At 36.9% G+C, this 24,010-nt stretch overlaps 1 protein-coding gene across 6 annotated transcripts in view; it reads right to left on the reverse strand.

Moving 5' to 3' along the window:
• Nucleotides 1-24,010, reverse strand: part of Efa6 (Exchange factor for Arf 6) — a 340,573-nt gene that overhangs the window by 81,849 nt on the left and 234,714 nt on the right. For all 6 annotated transcript variants that reach the window (XR_010948410.1, XR_010948411.1, XR_010948413.1 and 3 more), the window contains exons 6-13: nt 19,842-21,034; nt 17,003-17,196; nt 16,025-16,217; nt 11,522-11,700; nt 11,358-11,455; nt 3,119-3,394; nt 2,917-3,054; nt 2,553-2,854 (exon numbers count right to left, since the gene is read on the reverse strand). Coding sequence is in view for 1 of the 6 variants with exons in the window: in XM_067759023.1 (XP_067615124.1) it covers nt 2,553-2,854; nt 2,917-3,054; nt 3,119-3,394; nt 11,358-11,455; nt 11,522-11,700; nt 16,025-16,217; nt 17,003-17,196; nt 19,842-21,034 (2,573 nt within the window). In the remaining 5 variants the exon portion in view is untranslated. The remainder of the gene's footprint in view (nt 1-2,552; nt 2,855-2,916; nt 3,055-3,118; nt 3,395-11,357; nt 11,456-11,521; nt 11,701-16,024; nt 16,218-17,002; nt 17,197-19,841; nt 21,035-24,010) is intronic.

The following is a 24,010-nucleotide window of genomic DNA, read 5'->3' on the forward strand; positions in this document are numbered from 1 at the left end:
ATTTTAGACATAGCAGCATACAAGCAATTTCTTTTCCCGCTTTCAAAGGCTGCTCTGAAGTGGAGAAAAACGTGATGAGTGTTGATTTTCTAATCGTTAAATGGTCTGAAGCCGCACCGATCCAATCAATTCGTTGAATATGGGCTTCAGTCTTTCGCACATTACGCAAGATAGAACCTGATTCCGCAGTAATTAGCGCGGTTCGCCGGATCGCCTTTCCTGTGGATTGGGCTGAGCAAACTTATATTCTAATCATCCATGCGCTCATCCGACCATATTTTGCATAGGAGTTGATGCAAGCTCTTTACCGACTCTCCGACTCGAAATTTATTTGGCAAGCATGAACATACAGACAAATGTAAATCAGAAACTAGTTCAAATTAATACTAAATAAACAATCAGAAGCTTTCAAACAGCCTAACGTGCTTTGCAGTGTTACACAATTACTGCTAAGCTAGTGGATGAATGCATTGGAGTTCTAAATGATCTGGGAGCCAAAAACAAAGTTTTGTTGGGATGGGTACCCGGGCATCAGGGACATGAAGGTAATGAACAGGCAGACTACCTAGCCACGCAGGGCACTTTGGCAGCGTTCTATGGTAAAGAGCCCTTTTGTGAACTCACAAAGTCACACACTATAAGTACACTCTGTAAGAACCATAAGTAACTGAGAAACAAAATAGTTTATACCACACTGGATCGAATGCTCAGGGCAAATTGTTTATAGTCCCATCAACTAGAGTGTCAGCCAAACACATTAACATAAGCAGAGAGGTCCTACGAACTCTCACTGAGTACTTTACGGGACACTGTAGTCTACGATATCACTTAAATAATCTGTCGATTTTTTGAGCTGGAGGATGAAACACCGCTTCACATTCTCTGCGAATAGGTCTCTCTGGCAAGTCAACTAGGTGGCGGGGAGTAAAAAGCCTGACAAGGTACTTATATACATTTAAAAGCCTGCACATACAGTCATAAGCTGAAGGGTCAAGCACAATAGATCTAAATAAAGATCGCATTGCATCGAGGCCTAATATCAAGTTAAAGCTGTTCAAAAACTTTGAAATTTCCAAAAAATGCAATGTAAAGTGCTTATGTCCTCCTTATCACGCAGATATTTAAATTTTTCTTTGATGTGGATAAAGAAAAAAACGAAGCTCTCCAAATATATTTATATATTAAAACTAAAAATTCTAAGATCATACAAAAGTTTGTATCCGAAACAAAGTGTAAACTGAGTTATTTCGCTGTATGACTAGGGTACTAAGGTAACTTAGAACGCTTATATTTGAAAATATACGCTGAATTATTTTGACAAAGCTCATCGAATCAGGTTGCAACCAAACTAAAAACATGCAATCTGAATTATTTCAGATTTTCAAATTTAATGATTGGCGCCCGAGCAGATTGCAACTTGATTGAAAACATATACTCTGAATTTCAGAATATTCAAATTTCGTAACTGGTGCTCGAGAAGGGATTGTGATTATATATGGTTGGGTTTTTTATGTTAAATTAAAACCGATGATAAAAGCTTAACGTTTATAATCCCATATGGAATTAGAAGCACGAATAAAATAACTGTCAAAAAAAATTACAATACTATATAATTTTATATGAGATATTCTTCTATCCAAAAAATTAATTAATGCCATTTAGAAGCACCTGAGGAGAGTAAGTCTTCTTCCATCTGTTTCTTCCAATTCAGGCCTTCCCCTGCTGCCAAGTGCGGGATAATATGAAGAAGACATTCGCATAACATGAACTGGCTAGATTGAACTCGCCGGGTAATGAAAACCGCTTTTACTATGTCCACAGTGTCATGACCTATCCAGCGAAGCCATCTTTCATTCGTTGGACATATCTGAATAATGTTCTACAGCGAAACGCGCCTTTGGCATCACCAGCAGGACCATAAATTTTTCGAAGAACTTTTGACTCAAAGTCCCTCGGGGAGCGTCGGCCAAATAGAAATAAAGATTACTTGAGTAATGAATAAAACTAGCTTTGTTTCGCTCAAATTTCTCAAATAACGATTGTAAATAGATTAAAAGAAATTGACGAAAAATACTTTTAAGTATTTTATTTTAAATAACCCTGCCTTGCTAGGCCCCAAACGCTCATAAATTCATATAATCCTTGACGAAGTACTTGAATACGCCACTCTTACTAAGTAATGTTTTTACAAAAGTCAAACAAGTGAATACCCCTTATGCAGTTACATGCCTGAAAATGCCTGTTATACTGCCGAATCCGGTTGAGTTAATACAACTAATATTGGTTTTGGACAAGCTTACTTCCGTCAAAATACGCAGATGATCTCATATAAAATAAACTAAAGAAAAACTGAAGGAAAATTTACACAAATAAAGGGACACACAATTAAGAGCCAACGAATAATAAAGAAATAAAAAAGCAATGATAAATATAGAGAGGGAGAGATAGACGCAAATAGAAATAGAGCTTGATGAAACTGAGACAATTAAACCACACAAGCTGAGAAAACTCCCATTACCCGTCAGCCAATATCTTGTTGTTGATAATTATACCTGTTTGCAGTTTGTTGTTGTGGCGGCTGTGTTTGTTGCTGTTGTTGTTGTGCGGTTGGCGACTGAGCAGTTGGTTGTTGCAATTGTAATTGTTGCGAATACGCTGGTGGCGGTTGTTGTTGCCGCGCACCACTTCCGACTACTCCTACACCAACTACTGCTCCTGCTATACCAACACTCGTCGAAAATGTATCTATTTCCTCATTGTTTTTTAATTGTTGTTGTTGCGCAGCCTCCAATTGTTGTTGGTCAGCAAGCATTTTAGCACTTAAAATTGACACATAAGCACGATAGCGTCGTATCTTTGAAAGGAGAAAGTGCGTAAAAAATCGTGTTCAAATTTTTAAAAAATTTGTTGATTTACCTCATATTGCAAGTAAGCTTCTTTTTCTTTATAGTTTTGTAGTGGCAGTCCTTTGTTCGGTATAGGTCCTTTTTTATGCTCTGCGAGTGTAGCCTCTAACTGTCCTAATTGCTGCTCATGTGATTCCAATTGCTCTTTCTGTATTTTTGAAAACAAGTAAGAAAACTTCATTTTATATTCGAAAATTTATATTAAATAATACCATCAAAAATTTTGTATGCGTGCTAGGCAACAGCGGACGTTGGAAACGTTTCTGACTACCCACACCACCCTCCAGTGGCGGTGCTGAATATGCGGCACAAACAAAATTTATTGTTTCCACCCATGATGTTAGCTCTTTGGAATCACTTGTTTGGAATAAATATTCGGCTTGATCGGCGGTTTGCAATCGAAAAACGTGCTGTTTTTTTGTATAATCGGTCGCTTTAGTGGCGAGGGCGTGATGTATACGTATCGCATTATGTAGATTATCGGACATCTGTAAGGAAGAAAAAGTTGGAGTGTTTTGAAAATTATTTGCGAAGTGATTGTTGAGATTTGTTAAAGTTTATGGAGCTGAAAAAATTGGAAAATTTGTCGAGAATAATAATTGATTTTCAATGCTTTCAACAGCTTGAGAGCTAGCGCCAATAGGTATGGTAGGAGTGGAAGACTCTGTAAGAAACTGATTATCGCTAACTTCTTAATCGCGAAGAATCAGCGGGGGAGCAGAATTATTAAGCAGATATATCGAGACATAGCACGAGCTACAGTGCGTTCACCTTTACTGTAGACCATCTCTATAAATGACATCCTAGAAAAACTTTACACAGGTATATAGGCGTAAGGTAACTATGTGACAATACTGATCCCGGACAAATTCCCTTTCGGCAGTGAAAAAACAAACCACCTATATTTCAGACTACCAAGACTAATCAACCAGAAATCAATTCACCTCGAACGAAGGATCTGGGGCTAACTAATAGCTGAAAATTAAAGTGGGCATTATGAAGTGGGCGCGAAAAATCTGCTTTGGATTGTATTTTGAAACGACCAGAGTAAAACTTAGGGAATCTGGGTGCTGGCTTTTTAATACCCTTATATAAGCTTACCTGTATGTTTATTTGTTTGTATGTAACCGACCCCCTTGGACTCGATTTGGACCCACTTTAAACGGACGGATTTAACTCAAACTTTGTACACTTATCAAAGACCATTTAAAGTGGGTATAAGGCAAACTGACTTTGTGACTTCAAAATTTGGTATAGTGGCCATTTAGCGAAATTCTGTTTGACCATGTGACTATTTCGGGGAAATGGCCATAACCATATTTTTAATGAGTTGAATCCAATAATAGAAAAACCTAGAAAAACACCCTTTTATAGCTTACTATGAATTTGATTATTCTGCTAATAGCTTAAGTTTTACCGAAGATCCTGGGTTCACGCCCCCGGGCAAAGCAACATCAAAATTTTAGAAACAAGTTTTTTCTAATAGAAGAACATTTTTCTAAGCGAGTCGCCACTCGGCAGTGTCTGGCAAGAACTGCGAGTGTATTTCTGCCATGAAAAGCTCTCAGTGAAAGCTCATCTGCCTTGCAGATGCCATTCGGAGTCGGCATAAAAAACAAGTAGGTCCCGTACCGTCAATTTGTCAGAAATATTAAAAGGAGCGCGACGTAAAGAGAAAAGATAAGCTCGGCCTAAAATCCCTTCGGAGGTTATCGCGCCTTACATTTATTTATAAAATTATTTTGAGTTAATTATTTATGGTAAATTATTCGACCTTCACCCACAGAAACATAAAATATTTGTGAATCAAAATTATTTATAAATAAATTTAATATATAAAAGGGTTAGAGTTGGGTCATTTCGTTCTGAACTTGTTCAATTAACCGGGTCTCTCAAATGAACAAGTGAACTAGATCTTCGATTTCGGTTCTATTTGTTCTTTTTGTTCGTTTAATCTAATGTTATTCTTTCTCTCTTTAAGTTACAGATGGAAAAGTTGTAGCTTGGTACACTTGGTCCGAAAAGCCAAAGGTATTGGCACCTATGAGTTGACTACGGAAATCTTAAGTCGGTATATATATCAGGAAAATTGGTAATGGCTGCTTCATTGAGTTAGTGGCATATCGAAAGGTATGGTATGGGTTAGGGCTGGGACTATCCGCATATTCGAATATCCGGATATTCATACGGATATCCGTTGACACGGATAAAACCGGACGGCATGGATATCCGGTTAATATTCGTTTGTGAAACTATCCGGATATCCGGATTTATGAAGATCCGGTTAATAACCGTATATTTGGATATCCAGTGAAAGCAACAAATTGATGTACCATATATGTTTAAAATTAATAACAATAAATTCGTGGGGCATTTAAATCAATTAACAATGAATACAAAAAGGCTCGTATTGAGAAATATGTAATATGATGTTAAACTATTTTCTTCTTGTTCTGGTGTAAGAAAACAAGTGCCGATATCATTTCCCGACTCAAAAAATTTCGTGTGGGACGAACTACATTTCCAGCACTTGAAAATACCTTTTCAGAAGCTGTTGAAGTGGCAGGTACCGTAAGATATCTTTTGGCGATTTTCGACAGATTGGAAAATATTTTTTCATGGTCTTGCCACCAATTGCTGGCACTGAGATTGTGGTTTATTTGTTTTTCGAATAAGTAGCGCTGAAAATCGTCTTCCTCCCCTGTGTCACTGTCATTATCATTTAGGAGTATATACATGGCCGTAAGATCACATTTTCCGAAGCTTCTTCTTGGGCATTCATATCAGCAGTACCCATTTTATTGCCATTTTTTCCACCTGATTTTTTTTTATGATTTTGTTACGAAAAGCATCGGTATCAACTTGCTTCAACTCTTTGAACCTCGGATCAAGACAACTCGCCATATGTGCAATACTGATATTTTCCAGAGATGGATCTTCAATGTCTTCAAAAGAAAAACGTCTTCTCAAATCTGCAGCTACTTTTCTTTGAATGTTTTTGCCATCCTGATACATGTTTTTAAATTTCAGATTCTTATTAATAATTTTATGAATGATGGGCTTCACTTTGGAAATTGTAATCTTGCTGCCACCGCTAAGCATATTTGTCGCAATTTCGAAAGGGGTGAGTAAATCTATTAGAACATCAACTGCATCCCAGTCACTGTCCGAAATTGCGATATTTTGAGAGAAGATCTAAGCTCTTTGACTCTTCCCAACATAAAAAGAACTGAATTCCATTTAGTTTGACACCTTTCGATTAGTTTTTATCCATTCCATTCTTTTCAGGATGGAAAACCCGATGGTGGCTCCATAGACTTGATGTCGATCCTTTTGTAGCGTTTTTTCACAATCGGGGCTGTTCTGGATTTCGATTCCGATCAATTTATTCGGAATCGAAATGGATTAGTGTTCGAATATCGTTTCCGACCAGACTTGGTAGATTTGAAAAGTTTGAGTCGGAAAGTGAGCAGTCGGAATCGAAAGTAATTAGCCTATTAATCACAGAAAATTATGTTATTTTTCCCACAAATAAGTTTTATTAAATTATTCATTTTATTTGGAAGATTTATAACAACTATTTGCTAGACTATTTGTTTATTTAGTATAACAAATCTTAATTTGAAAATTCCTATCAAAAATTTTCCAAGCTAAACTAAGTGATTCTAGTAGAAAGGAAACCGATGTGTTCTCGATTTCGATCGATCGATTTTTATGCACAATTGCACGTGTTCTTGCCTGTGCATTTCCGAGAACAATTGGTGCTGGCATTTTGCTCAAACTTTTGCACAATTTTAATTTAACTAAAACCAAAATAAATAAAAAGAGCTGTTTCGTTTGATTACACTGGACCACGAATTTCAACTTTTTCTCTTTACCAGAAACGTCGTTATGAAATTCGTATGTAAAATCACCCCTTGATTTCGAAAATTGAGTTCACTTTTGATTCTATGGTACCATTGTTGAGATGTTTGCAATTTACCGTTATTCGAAAAAAAACCAAAAAGATGGCTCCGTTATCTCACGAACGGGTCAAGCAATTGCAAAAAAGTTTACAGAATCAGAAAGACGATAAAATTTGCTATAAATGCATTATACATTGACCAGATAGTTTTCGAGATATTAGCTTATCATTTCAGATTTTTTTTTTTTTATTAAAAGATATGAAAAAAATTACTTTTTGCGAGGACAGCATTCCAAAACCACAACTTTTTTTCCAGATATTTTTTCTTTACGTAAAGCTTTGTTTAATTAGAAAAAATAAGCTATCATCGAAGAAAATCGATGCAAAACTACGTAAGTTATAAGCGATCAAATAAAAATAGCCAGGTTGCGCAACTTCAATGTATGTATACATACATATGTATATTAAAGGTATAAAGTGCAAATGGGATATTATCCGGATAAATGAATAACACCATAACAATGATAATACTTTTTCTTTAAATAAATCAAATAGTACTTTTAATACTCGAATTGTTTTATAGTAGGTAGAGTGGTTGCATCGAAAGGAAGAGTGGTTGGGTTCGAAACCTGCTGTAGGCATGTAGTTATAAACATGTATTTCCGTCACTTATTGGTAAGTATGCAGGTAGATTTTCAAAATTATAAGCCACAGAAAATTTTTAAAGCCTACATCTAAAGCAGGTAGTATTTTCATTTCCCGGCTTTGTATAAAAAGGAACCTTTCTGTCTAGGTAAGATTTGATTTTTTGAATTTTATTCTTGTTCCGAGTATAAATATGAGTTAATGCGCCTTGAAACTTCATAACATCTGCAAGGCTCGCCGGAGATAGTTCAGTTCATAAGTCAAATTTCAAAACCGTGATTTATTAAAAAAAAAAAAATGAGTAAAAGGACGCGAGAATTTGAGTGTAATAACGATCCAGATATGTTCTGTTTCATGTGTGGCCAATATACTATCATAAGGCGACGACGAGTGTTCTCAGATCATATGAAAACTTTATACTCCAAGTATTTTGGCATTGAGCCTAAAAATGCAGAAAAACCATGGACACTAGGGCGGGTCGATTTAAAAATCGCTCATTGCTCTGTGAAAATCGTATTCTAGGGATCAAAATAAAAAACTTTGCCGAAGGAACCATACCTCTAAAACGAATTCTGATGTCCCCCCCTTTGGGTCGAACTTTTGGGTAGGGGCAATTTCAATTCTACCTGCCGTGTCTTGTGGTGGCTTAAAAAAACAACACAAGCAATTTTACGATCTGCAATTGTGTCACAGTGATAACTTCATTTTTTTAAAACGGTTGAATAAAAAAACCCACACAACTATGTATGTTTACGACATGCAAATGCATCACAGTGATGCCTTGATTTTAAAAGGGGGTTGTAAAAACGCAAATTTCTAATAATTTTTTTTTAATTTCTTTTCTATTACTAAGTTAAATTCATTTACATATGTTCTGACTAAATAAATTTCTAAAGAGAAAAATAAACTCCAAAAAGAAAAAACATAGGCATTTCAAAGTGGGATTTTTCAAAATTTGCCCCTACGACCCAAAGGGGAGGACATCAGAATTCGTTTTAGAGGTATGGTTCCTTCGGCAAAGTTTCTTATTTTGATCCCTAGTATATGATTTTCACAGAGCAATGGGCTTTATTTTTGCCTCCCACAAATCGACCCGGCCTAATGGACACCGAACACTTTGTGTACATCGTGTCGAGTAGAATTGATTCAGTCGGAATCAGGATAACAAATAAAATTTCTTACACCAATGATATGGAGAGAACCTACTTGACATTCAATAGAGTGTTATATTTGTCAAACAAAAGTACTTGGCGTTGGAAGATCAAGAAGAGTAACCTATGCCAGCGTACCTACAGTGACATTACCAGTACTACATTCAACGGCAGTTGTGGATCCAGTTCCATTGTCAACAGTAATATCTGAGTACGGGGAATCAAGTTGTACTGAATTTCGCATGAGAAACGAGAGAAACGTTCTGTCACAAGCACAACTTAATGATTGGATAAGAGATTTGGAACTATCCAAGGAAAAGGCCGAGATCCACACTTCTCGTATGCAACAATTTAAATTTGTGTCATCCGATGTTAAGGTGATATATTGTAGAACTCGTCACGAACCATCTTCCAAGCACTATACCAAGAAAGACAGTGTATGCTACTGCAACGACATTCCTGGTTTATCCAAAGAGTTTGGTCAAACATATGATTCAAAAGAGTGGCGATTGTTCATAGACAGCAATAAACTGAGTTTGAAGGCTGTATTATTGGATATTGGTAACAAAAAGCCTTCTATCCCAATCGCACATGCAGTAAATACAAAGGAAACCTACGAGGAAATGCAAAAACTACTCAAATTTATCAAATATGAAGAGCATGATTGGAAAATATGTTCTGATCTCAAAGTCGTTGCAATGCTATGCGGTCTACAAAATGGCTACACCAAGCACTGCTGCTTCCTCTGCAAGTGGGATAGCCGAGATCGTAAGGACCACTACGTCAGAAAGGATTGGCCGGAGAGTCGAGTTTACCGTTGGTGTGGATAACATCAAATACACCCCTCTTGTCAAGAAAGAGAAAATCATACTTCCACCCTTACACATCAAGCTCGGTCTCATTAAAAACTTTGTTAAGGCTTTGGACAAAGAAGGCAAAGCATTCGACCATTTGAAAACAATTTTTCCAGATATTTCTCAAGCCAAGATAAAGGAAGGTATTTTTGTTGAACCACAAATAAAAAAGTTGATCAACAATAATCAATTCAAGGGACTACTCTCATCAGTTGAGGCAGCAGCGTGGGAATCGTTTGAAAAGGTCGTTCCTTCTTTTCTCGGTAGACACAAAAGCCCTAACTACGAGCAGATAGTGAACGACTTAATCAATAATTATGAGAAAATGGGTAAATATTAAAGGCTTATTAAAATTAATTTCCCAAAATTCTATAACTTGTTTACCTAACTAATATTTTCTTTCCAAGCATAAATATGTCCTTAAAAATTCACTTTCTGCACTCACATTTGAGCTTTTTTCCGGCAAATCTTGGCGACGAAAGTGACGAACATGGCGAAAGGTTTCATCAGCAAATGAAATTAATTGAGAATCGATATCAAGGATTCTGGGACGTCGCAATTATGGGTGATTACTGCTTGGAATAAGCCTCAAAGTAGAACACATAATTATTTCGACTACATAGTAAAATCAAATTACGATAAAGATTGTTAGAATATAGTATAAACATAAATAAATTTAAAAAAGTTAAAAATATGGGTAATTTCATTCATAAATTGAACTTTTAACTAAATAGAAACAGAGCATAGCTAGATATTTCACTCTTCTTTATACCATACATACGTTTTGAGGTATACGTTGAAATTGCGCAACCTGGGTATTTTTATTTGATCGCTTATAACTTACGTAGTTTGCATCGATTTTCTTCGATGATAGCTTATTTTTTCTAATTAAACAGAGCTTTAAGTAAAGAAAAATGGAATGCTGCCCTCGTAAAAAGTAATTTTTTTGATATTTTTTCATAAAAAAAAACAAAAATTTGAAATGATAAGCTAATATCTCGAAAACTATCTGGTTGAGCAAAAAACAATGTATGATGCGTTTGTAGCAAATTTTATCGTCTTTCCGATTTTGTAAACTTGCTTGACCCGTTCGTGATATACGTAATTAAAGGGAGCCATCTTTTTGGTTTTTTCGAATAATGGTAAATTGCAAATATCTCAAAAACGGTACCATAGAATCAAAAATGAACTCGATTTTCGAAATCAGGGGATGGTTTTACATACGAATTTCATAACGGCGTCTCTGGTAAATTTTGGCCTTCGACCAGTGTTATCGACTCGAAATGAAAACGATTCGAAATCGACTTAGAATCGATTTGTTTCAATCGGAATTGAGAACACCAATAAGAAATCTACTCGGAATCAGCCTGGTTTTACTTTTCAAAACGAGTCGGAATTCAGAACAGGCCTGAATATAAACAAATGGCGCTGTTCTTATTTTCACTTGTTTGGAAAATTGTAGCTTTTTAATTTTTGACGCTAGTTTTATAATCTACAAACATATTTTGTGAATAATTTTTCGATGTTTGCTTGGGTCAATTCTGATATGCAGATATTTAGCTTTTATATTCCAGTATCCGGACATACGGATATCTGTATTTTCCGTTTACGTATCCGGATATCCGAACAGCGGATATCCGTATTTTCCATTTATGAATCTGGATAGCCGGATTCCATGCTTAGCTATTCGGTTATTCGAAAATCCGGTTTATCCCGATAGTTGAAAAATCCGGATGCAGTTCACAGCCCTAGTATGGATATACATCATTTGCACGGGTTATTTGAGGCTAAGGAGCAGTGTTGGCAAGAGCCATTAGCCATACCTAAAGTCGCATCTACATTAATCTTTTGTATGATGCGCTAATGCTATAAAAAAAAAACTATAAAAACTTCTTACCTGACTTTTACGGAACCCATGCTCATCTTTATGCAGAAACAACACTAAATCACGCAATGTACAATAGAACATCTTCCAGGAACGCTTACCGAATGGTGCTATGAAAGAAATATACATAATTAGCATTAATTTAAGAAATTTTGCTCATTAAGTTCTCAACTCACTCTTCTTGTAATTGGAATCGTAACAACACTTCCGCATAACATAGCCCTTTTTATATTCAATCGCCGTTGATGACTCTGGTATGTCTAAGAAGGGATTTTGTCCTAATTGATTGTTTGTTGTGCTATTGCTCATATTGTTATCAGTGCGTTGTTTTTGCAATTCAGTAGCATCCTCATCGCTTTAATAAAAATGATTATAAAAAAACATTTATAAATTTAAATTTATGATATATTCCAAATGTCGTTCACGCTTCTAAATAAAATAGGAAGACAATTTTTCGAAGGTTGTTATTCATAGCAAAACCCGGCGGGGCCGAGTATCTGTCTTCGAAGTATCGACTCCCCATTAGTTAAGGAGAAAAATGAACGTAAGGAGCCACCTTAGTAAGTACTATGACTAAAATCGTCACTCAAGAAGTCAGCTGTTTGAAGAAAAGCAGCACAAAAAGGCCTTTAAAAACATAAACGAAAAAACGTTAAAAGTTCTCAGATACCCTATGCATGCAGTTGTGCAGTTGAGAAAACAAACCACCCCAGGAAGACGCGCGCCACTCTAACTCAACTTCGATATGGATACTGTAACAGGTTAAACTCTTACTTATCCAAATTAACTCCGACATGCCCAATTTATGTACCGCTTGTAACATGTCCCCACATGACACCAACCACCTTTTCAATTGCAATGCGAAACCAAAGCCTCTAACACCCATATCTCTTCGGTATAACCCTGTTGAAACTGCAAGTTTCCTCGAACTCCTGTAAGAGGATATTGATGACAATTTGTCAGTGATCACACCTATTGGATAGGACGAGGTACTGCTACAACAACAACAACAACGTATCGACTAATTAGCATCGGGTTTTATGAGCATTATATAATACCCCCAAGTGCGTGTACTCTCATCAACCTTTTGGACCCTTGACATAGATCACCTACTCTAATAATCTGCATAACAGGATTATATATTGACTCTAAATGGCTTTGTGTCTTTTATAAAAAATTAAAAGATAATTAAAACACAAATCTAATACGCAACTACGTACTGAAATATCCTCCTGCACCCAGAAACGCACGAAGCGCATTCGATTTTAATCAAATGATACAAATTACAATCTACAATCATTTGTAAGTCAGAAATTACAATCATGTTTCCGCTACAATCAGAAATCGTAAATGCTATCACTCGCAAAAACAATCATTTTCTATTTTTCCTCAAATTTATTTCAGTGAAGAAGAAACAAAATAAAGGTAAGCGTAGTGAGGAGCTGGAATACAACGAATCACATACTTACGGTTAAAACGCTCTTTGCCTTCTGTAGCAATAATTTTTCAAAATTACTCTCACATAACGACATAAGTCGTTGAGAATTCAGTAAGCCAACAAACGAAAACAGACAGCTGCGGAAAACAGCAATCGTACACTGTACAGTTACGAGAACCTTTTAGAGCATTTTCTGATCCTTTGTATCATTAGTTTTGAACGCTTATCAACGCTGTAAACTTGCAAGCCGAAAGCAAAGTGCAATTTCAACTTAAACTTCATAATTGTAATACTTATATCTTCTTTTAAAACCCACAAAGGTCAGTCGTAACGGATTTACATTCCCGGACATAAAAGCTCATGAATAAAGGTTAGATTGAGATTTTTATTTTCAAACGGTTTTATTTAGCTTGACTTGACAGGCTGGCCGGCACGGATTTTGTAATTGAAATTTAAGTAACTTCCCGATAAGCTAAATTTGCATTGATTGCAATTGAAGTGTTTACAGTCAAGTCGATTGCATTCGATGATTCTTAACTTTTGCCCAAAATTAATTGTAGATTTTAATTTGAATGTCGAATCAAGTAATCAGTGCAATCGTTGATTTCGAATCTATTGTATTGTAAATTTTGACAGCCCGGCATGAAAGTATTGAATAAGTAGATCTTGCCAAACATGGTGCTATTATCAAAACTTTATGACACTTTTCGAGGTCGCACCAAAGCATACTGAACAGTTAAGGCAAGTCTTTACTGATTGCTTTGGACAAAGACTAGACAAACTACTTATACTTCTGTATATTAAAAAGAGTTTCGGCCAAACTTATTTTTTTGGCACAGGGAACTTACAAACTCTCACTTGGTCATTGCAATACAAAATCCGTCGCTTTTGTAACCTACATTGCATTTCGATCTAGGTGTAGGGACTCTTAATCCGCTGCCGTTATGAAGTAAAAATAATTTAAATATCTAAAGAGTTATCGTATATAGCAATAAGCTGAAGGGTCAACCACCATAGATCTTACTTTTTAGTGCGATTTTAAACACCATGCCTTGCCACTTTGACCGCTTAAACTGAAATGAACAGTCAGTATGTTTAAACATACGAAGCATCATTTGTTCTTCACTAAGTACAAGCAATATTTGAAGAAATTTAATAATTTGGATACGCTTCTGTATACCAGCTATATTCATATAATCGAGTCTAATATTAAATTGAATCGGAAACATTTTGGAGCTATATCAAGTCCAAAAAAGGTTGCTCCAGTATACCGTCTGGAGTCTTCCTTGATGGCCACTCAGCGCGAACACCATGTGATACAGCCAACTTATTTGCGGAGTTTTTTAAGTCAAATTTTGCTGCCGACGATAGTTATCTGCCTCTACGAATCTTAACACTGCTCTAAACTTTGGTGCAGTCTGTCTCTCTTCTGATGATATTAGCAATGCTATTATCAAACTTAAATCTTCGTCTCAAACAGTCGTTGATGGGTTTTCTTCAATCCTGTTAAAAAACTGCTCGACTCTAGTTTTTCCTTTAAGAATAATTTTTAATAAATCTCTATCGTCCGGTACATTCACAAACGAGTGGAAGCTCACCTCTATTACCCCCGTCTTTAAAAGTGGTAACAAAAATGATGTGCGTAATTACAGACCTATATCAAAGCTTTCTACCATTTCCAAAATTTTTGAGCATGCTGTTAATGCCAAGTTGAGTCTTGCGGTTAAGTCTTTAATATCTCACTTCCAGCATGGCTTTGTCGCTGGTAGATCAACAGTTTCTAATCTTGCTGTTTTTAGTGAATATTGTGTTGAATCTTTTTCTGCAGGTTTTCAGGTTGATTGCATTTATACTGACTTTTCAAAAGCTTTGGACAGAATCCATCATAGTGTTTTAATTAAAAAATTAGGCTGCCTTGGTTTCCACTGTTCGTTTCTTTTATGGATAGAGTCTTATTTAAGTAACAGACAGTGTGTTATTTACATAGATGGACATTCGTCTAGTCCGTTTGTAGCCACTTTTATTTATCTTATTTATTAATGATGTAAGTAGTTGCTTTTCATTCACGAAGTGTTTGCTATACTCCGATAAATTAAAGCTATTTTCTGCCATTAAGACGCCAGATGATGTCTTAATGTTGCAGAATGATATTAGTAAGTTGCATCAATGGTGCCTGAACTCTCGTATCACTTTGAATCCGTCCAAATGCTTTCAAATGACCTACTCGAAATCAATTGATCTTCTAACTACAAATTATAGTATTTCTAATTGTGAGCTTCAATGTGTTAATGAGATTAAGGACCTTGGTGTTGTCTTTGACAATAAGCTTTCTTTTAGAAAGCACATAAATTTCATAACCTCTGAATCATATTCTATGCTTGGCTTTGTGAGACGCAATGCTGCCAAATTCTGTGATCCCTACAAGTTTAAGCTACCTTACACGTCTTTTGTTAGGTCTCATCTGGAATATGGCGTTTTTATTTGGAGACCAAGTAGTCAAACTGCTATTACCAGAATTGAAAGAATACAAAAAATGTCTCTCAAATATGGCCTTCGTCCTTTAAACTTCTCAGATCCTACACCCGCGTACTCTGCGCGACTTCTGCTTTTAAGCCTTAAGTCTTTAGAAAATCGCAGATCAATACTTTGCTTGTCATTTACGTATGATATTATTAATGGGTCTGTTGACTGTCCATATTTATTGGATAGGACTGTCCATATTTATTGGAACTATCAGTACTGTTGTAACTCTATACTTTTCTGCTCCAAAAGCGAAACTGTTAAATATTTTAAAATCTGCTTTCTAAGTAGCATGTATTATTTTTCAAATAATTATCTCTTAATTTTAGTTTGTATCATAGTCTGTAAGGATTGAAGTCCATTGACTTATTGAAATAAATAAATAAATATTATGTTGTCGACCAGTTAAAGTCTAGTCAACATTAGGTCGTTGTGCATCATTGCCTAATATTAATAATAAAAAAAAATTTTTTATTGCTTTTTGCTGCAGTCCATAGCACAATTGTGCTCTTATTGCGTATGCGAAAGAGCAATCACTTTACATTTTTGCAGATCCACGATTGAGAAGCTGAACGACAATCGAAATAGAACTGTTAGGATTGTTTTACACGAGACCATCTTTTTACGTTCAAATAAAATTATAATACAGTTGATGGTTGAACGCCAAAAATCGACTCGTGTCAAAAGGCTTCGCATTATAATAATTTTGCTTTATTCTTACAGCGCCCATTCCAAAGGTTGCGTCTTAATGGCCTGATATAGATGCTTTAATACGTCTTTGGGGAAATTTTCACCATCATTGAGTTCAGCGAGGTTTTCGATGAATTCAGAACAAGTCATTTTACGCCCGCTACTTTGGAATTGTAAGTCGGTATTCAGCAACATTATGGCGCAAGTTAAAGTATGAACAGCGTCTAAGGGAAGAAAAGATAACAATGAATACAAATATAAAATTTTGACAATAACTAGGCGAGAGTTCAATAATGTCGGGCCCTATGATGACTTCGATAATCCACTTAAGCAACTGTCCGTCCCTTATTATTGTTGTAGAGCAATGGCCGGCAAATAGTGATACAATTGTACGCACTCAATTCACACGTATTCTTATTCTCTTTCGTAGTCGCTGAGCATTTGGCGTAGCAACCTGGATAAAGGCCGCGGCACAATGAAATTTTTCATATACATAGATGCGTTTAATACAAGCTTATGCATTTCAGTAACATCGTCACAATCACCAAAGATGTTGCGTTTATAAATATGAAGTAACTTCAGACTTGACAATTGAAGTTTATTGCGCCTTGCCCATTCACATACAAAATTTTGCGTAGCACTGTTATAAACATTCTCCCTATATCACAAAAATACTTGCCAACATATTTTGTGTCGTAATCGTTATATTGCAGTTTTTACTTTTTCATGTCAGATGGCGCCAGTGTCACTCAATCTACCGTTCTCCATAAAAATTCGTGCAATATACTCATAACGCATGAGATTGATTTAAACGCATCTATAAAAAAAAACTGCTTATGTGACGGGGCTTTAACATCAGAACGATGGAGAGTAAGAATATGTGTGAAGTCGAATATCAGCATTCGAGTAAGTGATAGCTGACCGTCGGTAAAACACCTGTTTAAAGATTATTCAACAAAGAGAGAGGCCAGGCCGACAATCATAATAAAGTAAAACGAATTCCACTTACCTTGAGAGTTAAATGTACCCGGGTTGCAGTCTAGAAAGCGTTTTGAAAAATGCACTAACACACGTTCGCGCTCCTGCGTTTCACCCGACAGTGAGAATTGTTGCAGAAATTCGCGTAACGATTGATCAAGCGTTTTCTTTTCGAAATTAAAATACTTCAGGTATTCATCCGCGACAGCACGACTGAAATCATTGCTGAAATGTAGTAAACAATTCAATACGTTTAGCAAGTAATGAGAAAAATAGCAACAAACATTTCTGTAACAAGAATAATGATCGCAGACGAATATAGCCAATTTTGCTATATATTCGCGTGGCCGACAGATTGAGCTCAAACTCACAAATTAAGTTAAGGATTTTTTATAAGGGTGGAATATCTCTGGATAACCAACATTTTCTCAAAATGAATACAACAGAGTTTATTTAAAAAAAAATTGTTGTTGTTGTTGTAATAGATCTAAAAACTCTTTCAAATGTGCTGAATAGAGTGTTGTCGATGTTAACGGGCTTTTTCTGGGCCTATATGTATCATGTTCCTATAAATTCTAAAGGACTGCAATCGCTTCCACCCATCATGGGCCCAGCGAGTTAGGGGGCTTAGGTATGCCTATCGTAAGCGGCGACTAAAATACCAAACTGATTCATGGGGTTGTGTAGCGCAACCTTTTCAAGGAGTTGCCAACGCAATTTATAGCCTCCCCAGCCCAATTGACAACCTTACCTACCCGTGGCGAATCTTGTTTCTTTAGCAGCTGAGGCTCTGGCTACCCCTCATGGATCTAGAGATTGGGGGGAGCGGGATGCCCTAGAAGGTTCCATGTGGTCGTACTAAGTCTTTCCCGAAATGGTCGGGCGAGTACTTTAGCGGTGGTTGTACTGGAACGTACCGGATCTATATCCAGCAAAGAACCATCAACATCGATAACACTCCCCAAAACCTTCGGGGAGTGTCCTTATCGCTGCAACAACAACAACAATAGCATGAGCCTTGCTCAGTGAATTCAAAGAAACCTTGATGGATCCCTGCATTGTAAGAACATCCACGCGCTGTTAGCCTATCGACCATCACGTTTGTCCTAGGTTAGTGTACCCGGCAGACTTTGTCTGCCCGAGAATGGGTTTGCCAAAATTCAAAAAGGGAGCCTAGCTTTCCTTCTTCTGTTCATGCCCCTATGTCCCAAATCACAATTCTAATTGCACACTAGGATGCCGTTTCCATTAATGAGATAGATCGGTGGACAATTGAATGTCATGATTACAGCCTATAAAGGCTTTTATGTTATGCGTTCTCGGTTTGGCATCGGCATAAAACTTGTAGGTCCACCAATTTAAAATTCGCCAATTTAAAGCAAAATAAATTGAAGAAAAGCTCGGCCTTATCTTCTTCGGAGGTATGTATATAGCGCCAAGTTATTATTAAATTTTTATTACAGTAGTATTTGGTTAATTTATAACTACCCGTGCGCCAACTCCACGTTTCTTTGAACCTCTGGCACGAGACCATGTAGTCTGGTTTCTTACGAAGCTCACGCACGAGTTTTTTTGCCCTGTTTTATATGACGATAAACTACTAACTGCTATATGGCCCACACTCAAGCCGCCCCGACGCTTTAAGACTTGTTGTAGTTGTTAACGCTATGTTCTTGCATAGCCCATCTACTTAGTTTTTTTCCTAAGTAAGTTTTTGGGTGGCTGTCCATCAACCTAGAACCCCCTAGTAAATAATTTATTTGACAATTGCCGTAAATAAACGCATATCCTAGCTCGATCTTGCATGCATACAGTGAGGTTAGTGTTGTGTTAATAGTGCAACGCCTCGTGTAATAGGCCCCCAAACTCACAAATGGTCAAAAAAGTCCTCTAACACGAGTTTAAATTTATGTAGTTTCAACTGGGCTGGACCATATGGATGCTGCTATTAGAGGTGTTGGTTACACATAGCAATTGAAAAAATGGCCGGGCGCAATCTGGAGACTTTCTTCGCCCACACCCGCATGCGTTTCATACCATCAATCCTACACACAGAGAACAAATAATTGTAAATCGAACAAAGTTGACTTAGTTAAAGAATTTTGTATAGGGCCCAAGAAACTTTTACCTCCTAACAAAGTACTTACACAATTTATGCTCGACAATGGAAACAAAGCTTAGGCAATTTATTACCTAATTTAGTTATTATTTATTAAGATGATGAAAAAAACTTAGTAGGTTAATTATGCCAAGTTTTAGTTGTGGTATGCGCGAATTCAAGTTAATTTTACAATAGTTTTTCTCTGTGTGTAGAATCCGAACCAAGACTAGATTTGGTGGTGGCGGTTAAGCCGACGCCGTAAGCTTGATGGGTCGCTCTTAGAATCGCCTGAGCAGTTGGTTGATTACCATCGTCCACAGCAGTTGTGAATATATCCCCTCCTGCGGCATACTCCTTTCATTGATTTTGTGGCTTTACATAGAGCCCCTTGCGAGGTAGTCTTTCTACAACTTAAAACCTTTGGAAACATTGTTGACAGTCCCGCTTATGTCCAGGAAAACTTCAAGGGTCTTCTCTATACTCATTACTTCATTCATATTTGACTTCATATATACGTCTATGTATCTCCCTAGGGTTTTGAGTAAAAAGATGTGAAACTAATGGGCTTGTAGTCTTTACGTAGTCTACGGTACTACGGACATTGCCTTTGGAGACGTGGTTCACTTTTATGCAAACCACAAAGTATGTTTTAAGCCATTCTATAAAATGTTCCACCTCTACATTGATTTTAAAGTGACTAGATTGAAAAAAAGACCTCGGAAGGCCGTTATATTTAAATTATATATATCTATATTTGAAAATTACTCACTTTTTACTGAGGTGTCGCGAAACGTCACTCTTCTTAAAACCATCCAATGAGTACAGTCTTTTTGCCAGCCGTATCGCCGACGGCATATCCACGGCCTTTGGTGAATAATGATAGGAATGTATTGACTCAACGTCGCTGCCATCATCCGAAACAGGTGGCGATGAATCACGACCCGTACCGGCAATATCACCGCCCGCTGCCAACAGCACAGTATTCAAGGGCTCTTCAGTCAATGTGTTGCCCAATTCATCTTCTGAATATTTCAATTCGGTTGAGTATGCCGAATGTGGTGAAGCGCTATTACTATTGTCGATGCCACGCACCTGTATCACTAATTTATGCTGTTCAGAGTTCTGTTGTTGTACACCAGTACCCTTTTGTTGTTGCTGAATTTGCTGTTGTAAGTGTTGTTGATGTAAAGCTTGAGCATGTTGTTGTAATTGTTGCTGTTGTTGATGCTTTTGTCGCGCTGCCGCATCCGATACAAGTATTGTTGAATCCGAATCACTGGGATCACTAAGTACCATGCCGCCTGCAAGATCGCGAGAACTCAATAAATTATCATCGTCCTGATAGTCGGGACTAGAAATATTTGAGATGGCTTCGGAAACGCTATGATCGCAACCGGCACCACCTGCAAGACTATTATTACGACCACCACCACCACAATCACTACCATTAGCATTACCATTACCACCATTACCAAAACTACCACTACCATTACCAGTAGGACATTGTAACAAACCCGTTTGTAAAGCTGTTGTTGCTGTTGTTGCACTCGTACCGCCACTTGTGCCGCCATTAGCTGCATTAGCTGTTAAATGTTGTTGTTGCTGATGATGATTATTTCCGCCACCATTGTTATTGCTATTACTCAATGCATATGCGCCACCAATACCAAGTGCACCTTTAGAGCCTGATGATGACATTACCGAACTTGATACGGATGTTGGTGAGGCGGGACTGTCAGCTGAATGTTGTGGCGATGAACTTATTGAACTCGAATGCGAATGTGAATGTGAGTGCGAGTGTGAATGCGAATTCGGTGATGAGTTATTGTGGCCGCCATAATGTGTTGTGCTTGAATACTGTTGTTGTTGTTGCTGCAGCTGTTGCTGCTGCTGCAATTGTTGTATTTGGTGAGGTGCCAGCGGTGCGTTGTATGTCCACACGATGCGATCACGATTCGAGCCCTGCGTTGTGGATATGATAAAATAAGAGATAGCAAAAGGGATAGAGAGAAAAATATTCAAATAAATATTAGCACATTGCTTTTATAAAATTTGTACTATTTGTAAATGCGCTCTGGCTTTTGCTACCTAAGCTAAATTCTAAGCTATGCTATAACTAAAGTTTGAATTGGCTAATTAATTGTTTTTTGTTTCGTTTAGCTTTTCTATTTACAAACAAGAATTAAAAATTATTACTAATTGTTTGAAGTTAATATATTTTTTTGTTTTTTGTTTTTTACAAGCATGAAGTTTGAATATTTCATCGATTATCGATTGTTAACGTTTTTTTTTTTTTGTATTATTATTATTACTTTTTTTAATATAAATATGTCTGTTGTTTTAATTATATTGGCTATGAAGTCCTAAAAAATAAATTAAAATTATATCAAAAAAAAAAAATAAGTTTCAGTTAATAAATGAAAATAATAGTGACTAAAAATTGGATGTTGTAACGCTTTCGCATTTGCAATTGAAGTTTTTTTATTAACAATTGACTATTCTCACATTGAAGTGTCGCTTTCGCATTTACAATCGACCCACTATTCTTATTTAAAACTTACTGTTCTCAATAAAAAAATAAATTGATCTCATAACCATTTGATGTTTTACCATTGTCTACTGACTATTCTCATTTACAACTGACTAGTCTCAAATACAATTGACGCTTTCGAATTTTCATTTGATGCTTTCTCAATTACAAGTGACTGTTCACCTGCTCTGTGAGTGCACAATTCAACCCGACGCATTTTTAGCAAGAAAAAAGCAGAGGCAGAAAGGCGTGAGTGTGAGGAGCTGCTCACTAGGAATAACGCCAGCAAATTACCGAACAACTCGGCGACAGACGGGAGGTTTCAAGTCCGGGCAAACTCTTGTAAGAAGAAAAACGGCAACCTTGTAACCGAAGTCCAGAGAGTACCCAGATTATGGTGGAAACATTTCTCTGCTCTTCTAAATGGATGCAGCGATGTATCGCCCAGATATGATGAGCACAATCACGCAAACAATGATGGTGGAATGAATGTCCTCCCACCTGATTAGACGAATCCAGAATAGCAATACTCAGGTTAAAAAAGCAAGGCATTGGGCGCTGATGAATTGCCTGCGGAGCTTTTAGAATACGACAGCGAGGAAGTGGTCAGGCGCAGGCATCAGCTTCTTTGCAAAATATGGTCGCGGGCGTCCTGCAAACTGCGCCAACTATAGCGGAATCAGCCTTCTTAATATCGCATATAAGGTCCTGTCAAGCGTATTGGGCGAAGGATAGAAGCCCACCGTGAATCACCTGATTGGACCTTATCAGTGTCGCTTCAGACCTGGTAAATCTACCATCGACCAGATTTTCAATAGCTAAAGTGTGCCGCTCTGGAACAATATTCTATAAAAGCGCGCAATTACCGGCTTATGCTGAAGACATTGATATTGTGGCGAATATTAGCATCACTGTGCTGTTAGTAAATAATCACAACACAAAAACATTAAATCAAGCCACACTTGTGTACATGAACACATCAATCCTCATTTACACACATACATGGAAGGCGACGAGAAGTACATGCACACACATAACCAGCAGCTCGAAGTGAAGAGATATCTCACACACACACATGTAGTCATCAGCCGAAGATCTTACTCACACATACACACACATATAACTAAATTACCAAGCAGGAGATGCAACAGTTCTAGAAGGCGAAACGTCTAGACCTTTGGAGAAATAAGCGGACGAGGCAACAAAGAGTATAAAAGCAGCACAAGCTGAGTAATAACTAATCAGTTTGATTTAAACACGCTATTGGTTGTGAAGTATAATTGTGAAGTACTACTCCCAAAGTAATGTAAATAAAGACCAGTTTGCAATACTGACTATTGGAGTGATTTATTCACAGTTTAGCGATTCGAACGTTAGCAGGTTCATAAATATCAGAAATCCCCAGAATTCGTTACAATATTATCGGCCTGATGGTGAATGACGACAAAAGGAAGTACCTGCTGCCATCAAGTAACGATCAGAGATGATTACCAAACTATTCAAATCTATTTCGTTTCGTTAAAGCCCAAAAATAACTAATCAAAATAATTTCGATTCGTTTAATAAATAAATTAATGAAACGAAATTCAGTCGTTAACGTTGAAAACAAAGCAACTGAGAATATAAAAGCGGCGCAGTCAATCAGATTGATTTTCACAAGTTCCAAGTGAAGTTGTAAAGAGGATTTTACATACAGAACATTTGAGTTTATTTATTCGACAATTCATTGATTCGAACAATACAAGAAGACAGCGATTTATCGAGGATTTCTGAAATTTGCCTCAATTTAAATAATGTCTAATACCATAAAATCCGTCCGAAAAAGGATTTCTAGCCCAAAAATTATTGAATGAAGTATTTGAACTGTATGTGTCCATAATAGTCTAGCGAAAACGATACCCGTCGGCAGACGAACAGGTAGCCATAACCATAAATCATGGGTCTAACCATGCTGAAATAAAGGAAAACCGATGATCAACGGTTAGCATCCTTTGGTGTTTCCGATTGACACGGTAGCCGCGATTCCTGAAGTGCATTATTGCTAAATCATATAGACGATTCAGCGATATTAAAGGCCTATACATATTTATCTGAATATTTATTATTCTTTTCCATACTCGCACTATTTGTTAAAATTCTTTTTCAGCTGAACTGATTTTACAATTGTCTTTTTTGTAGGAATTTCCAAGATAATTGGAATTGTTTTGGTTACACGCGATATGACTTGTGTCAAAAATGGTTTTACTTCACTTGCCACAAAAATTATTCCTACATTTTTTCGGCTATATAAATATGTAAAAAATTGTTCCATATCCTGTACTGATGTATCTTGCTTTACAACCAAAAAGTTTTTATCTAATAACTGTGACCCGTTGGTATGTCCAATACCCGCCAGTAAAAATCCAATG

The sequence above is a fragment of the Eurosta solidaginis genome, chromosome 1 (assembly GCF_040869045.1).
Source record: "Eurosta solidaginis isolate ZX-2024a chromosome 1, ASM4086904v1, whole genome shotgun sequence".
Taxonomy (NCBI): Eukaryota; Metazoa; Arthropoda; class Insecta; order Diptera; family Tephritidae; genus Eurosta; species Eurosta solidaginis.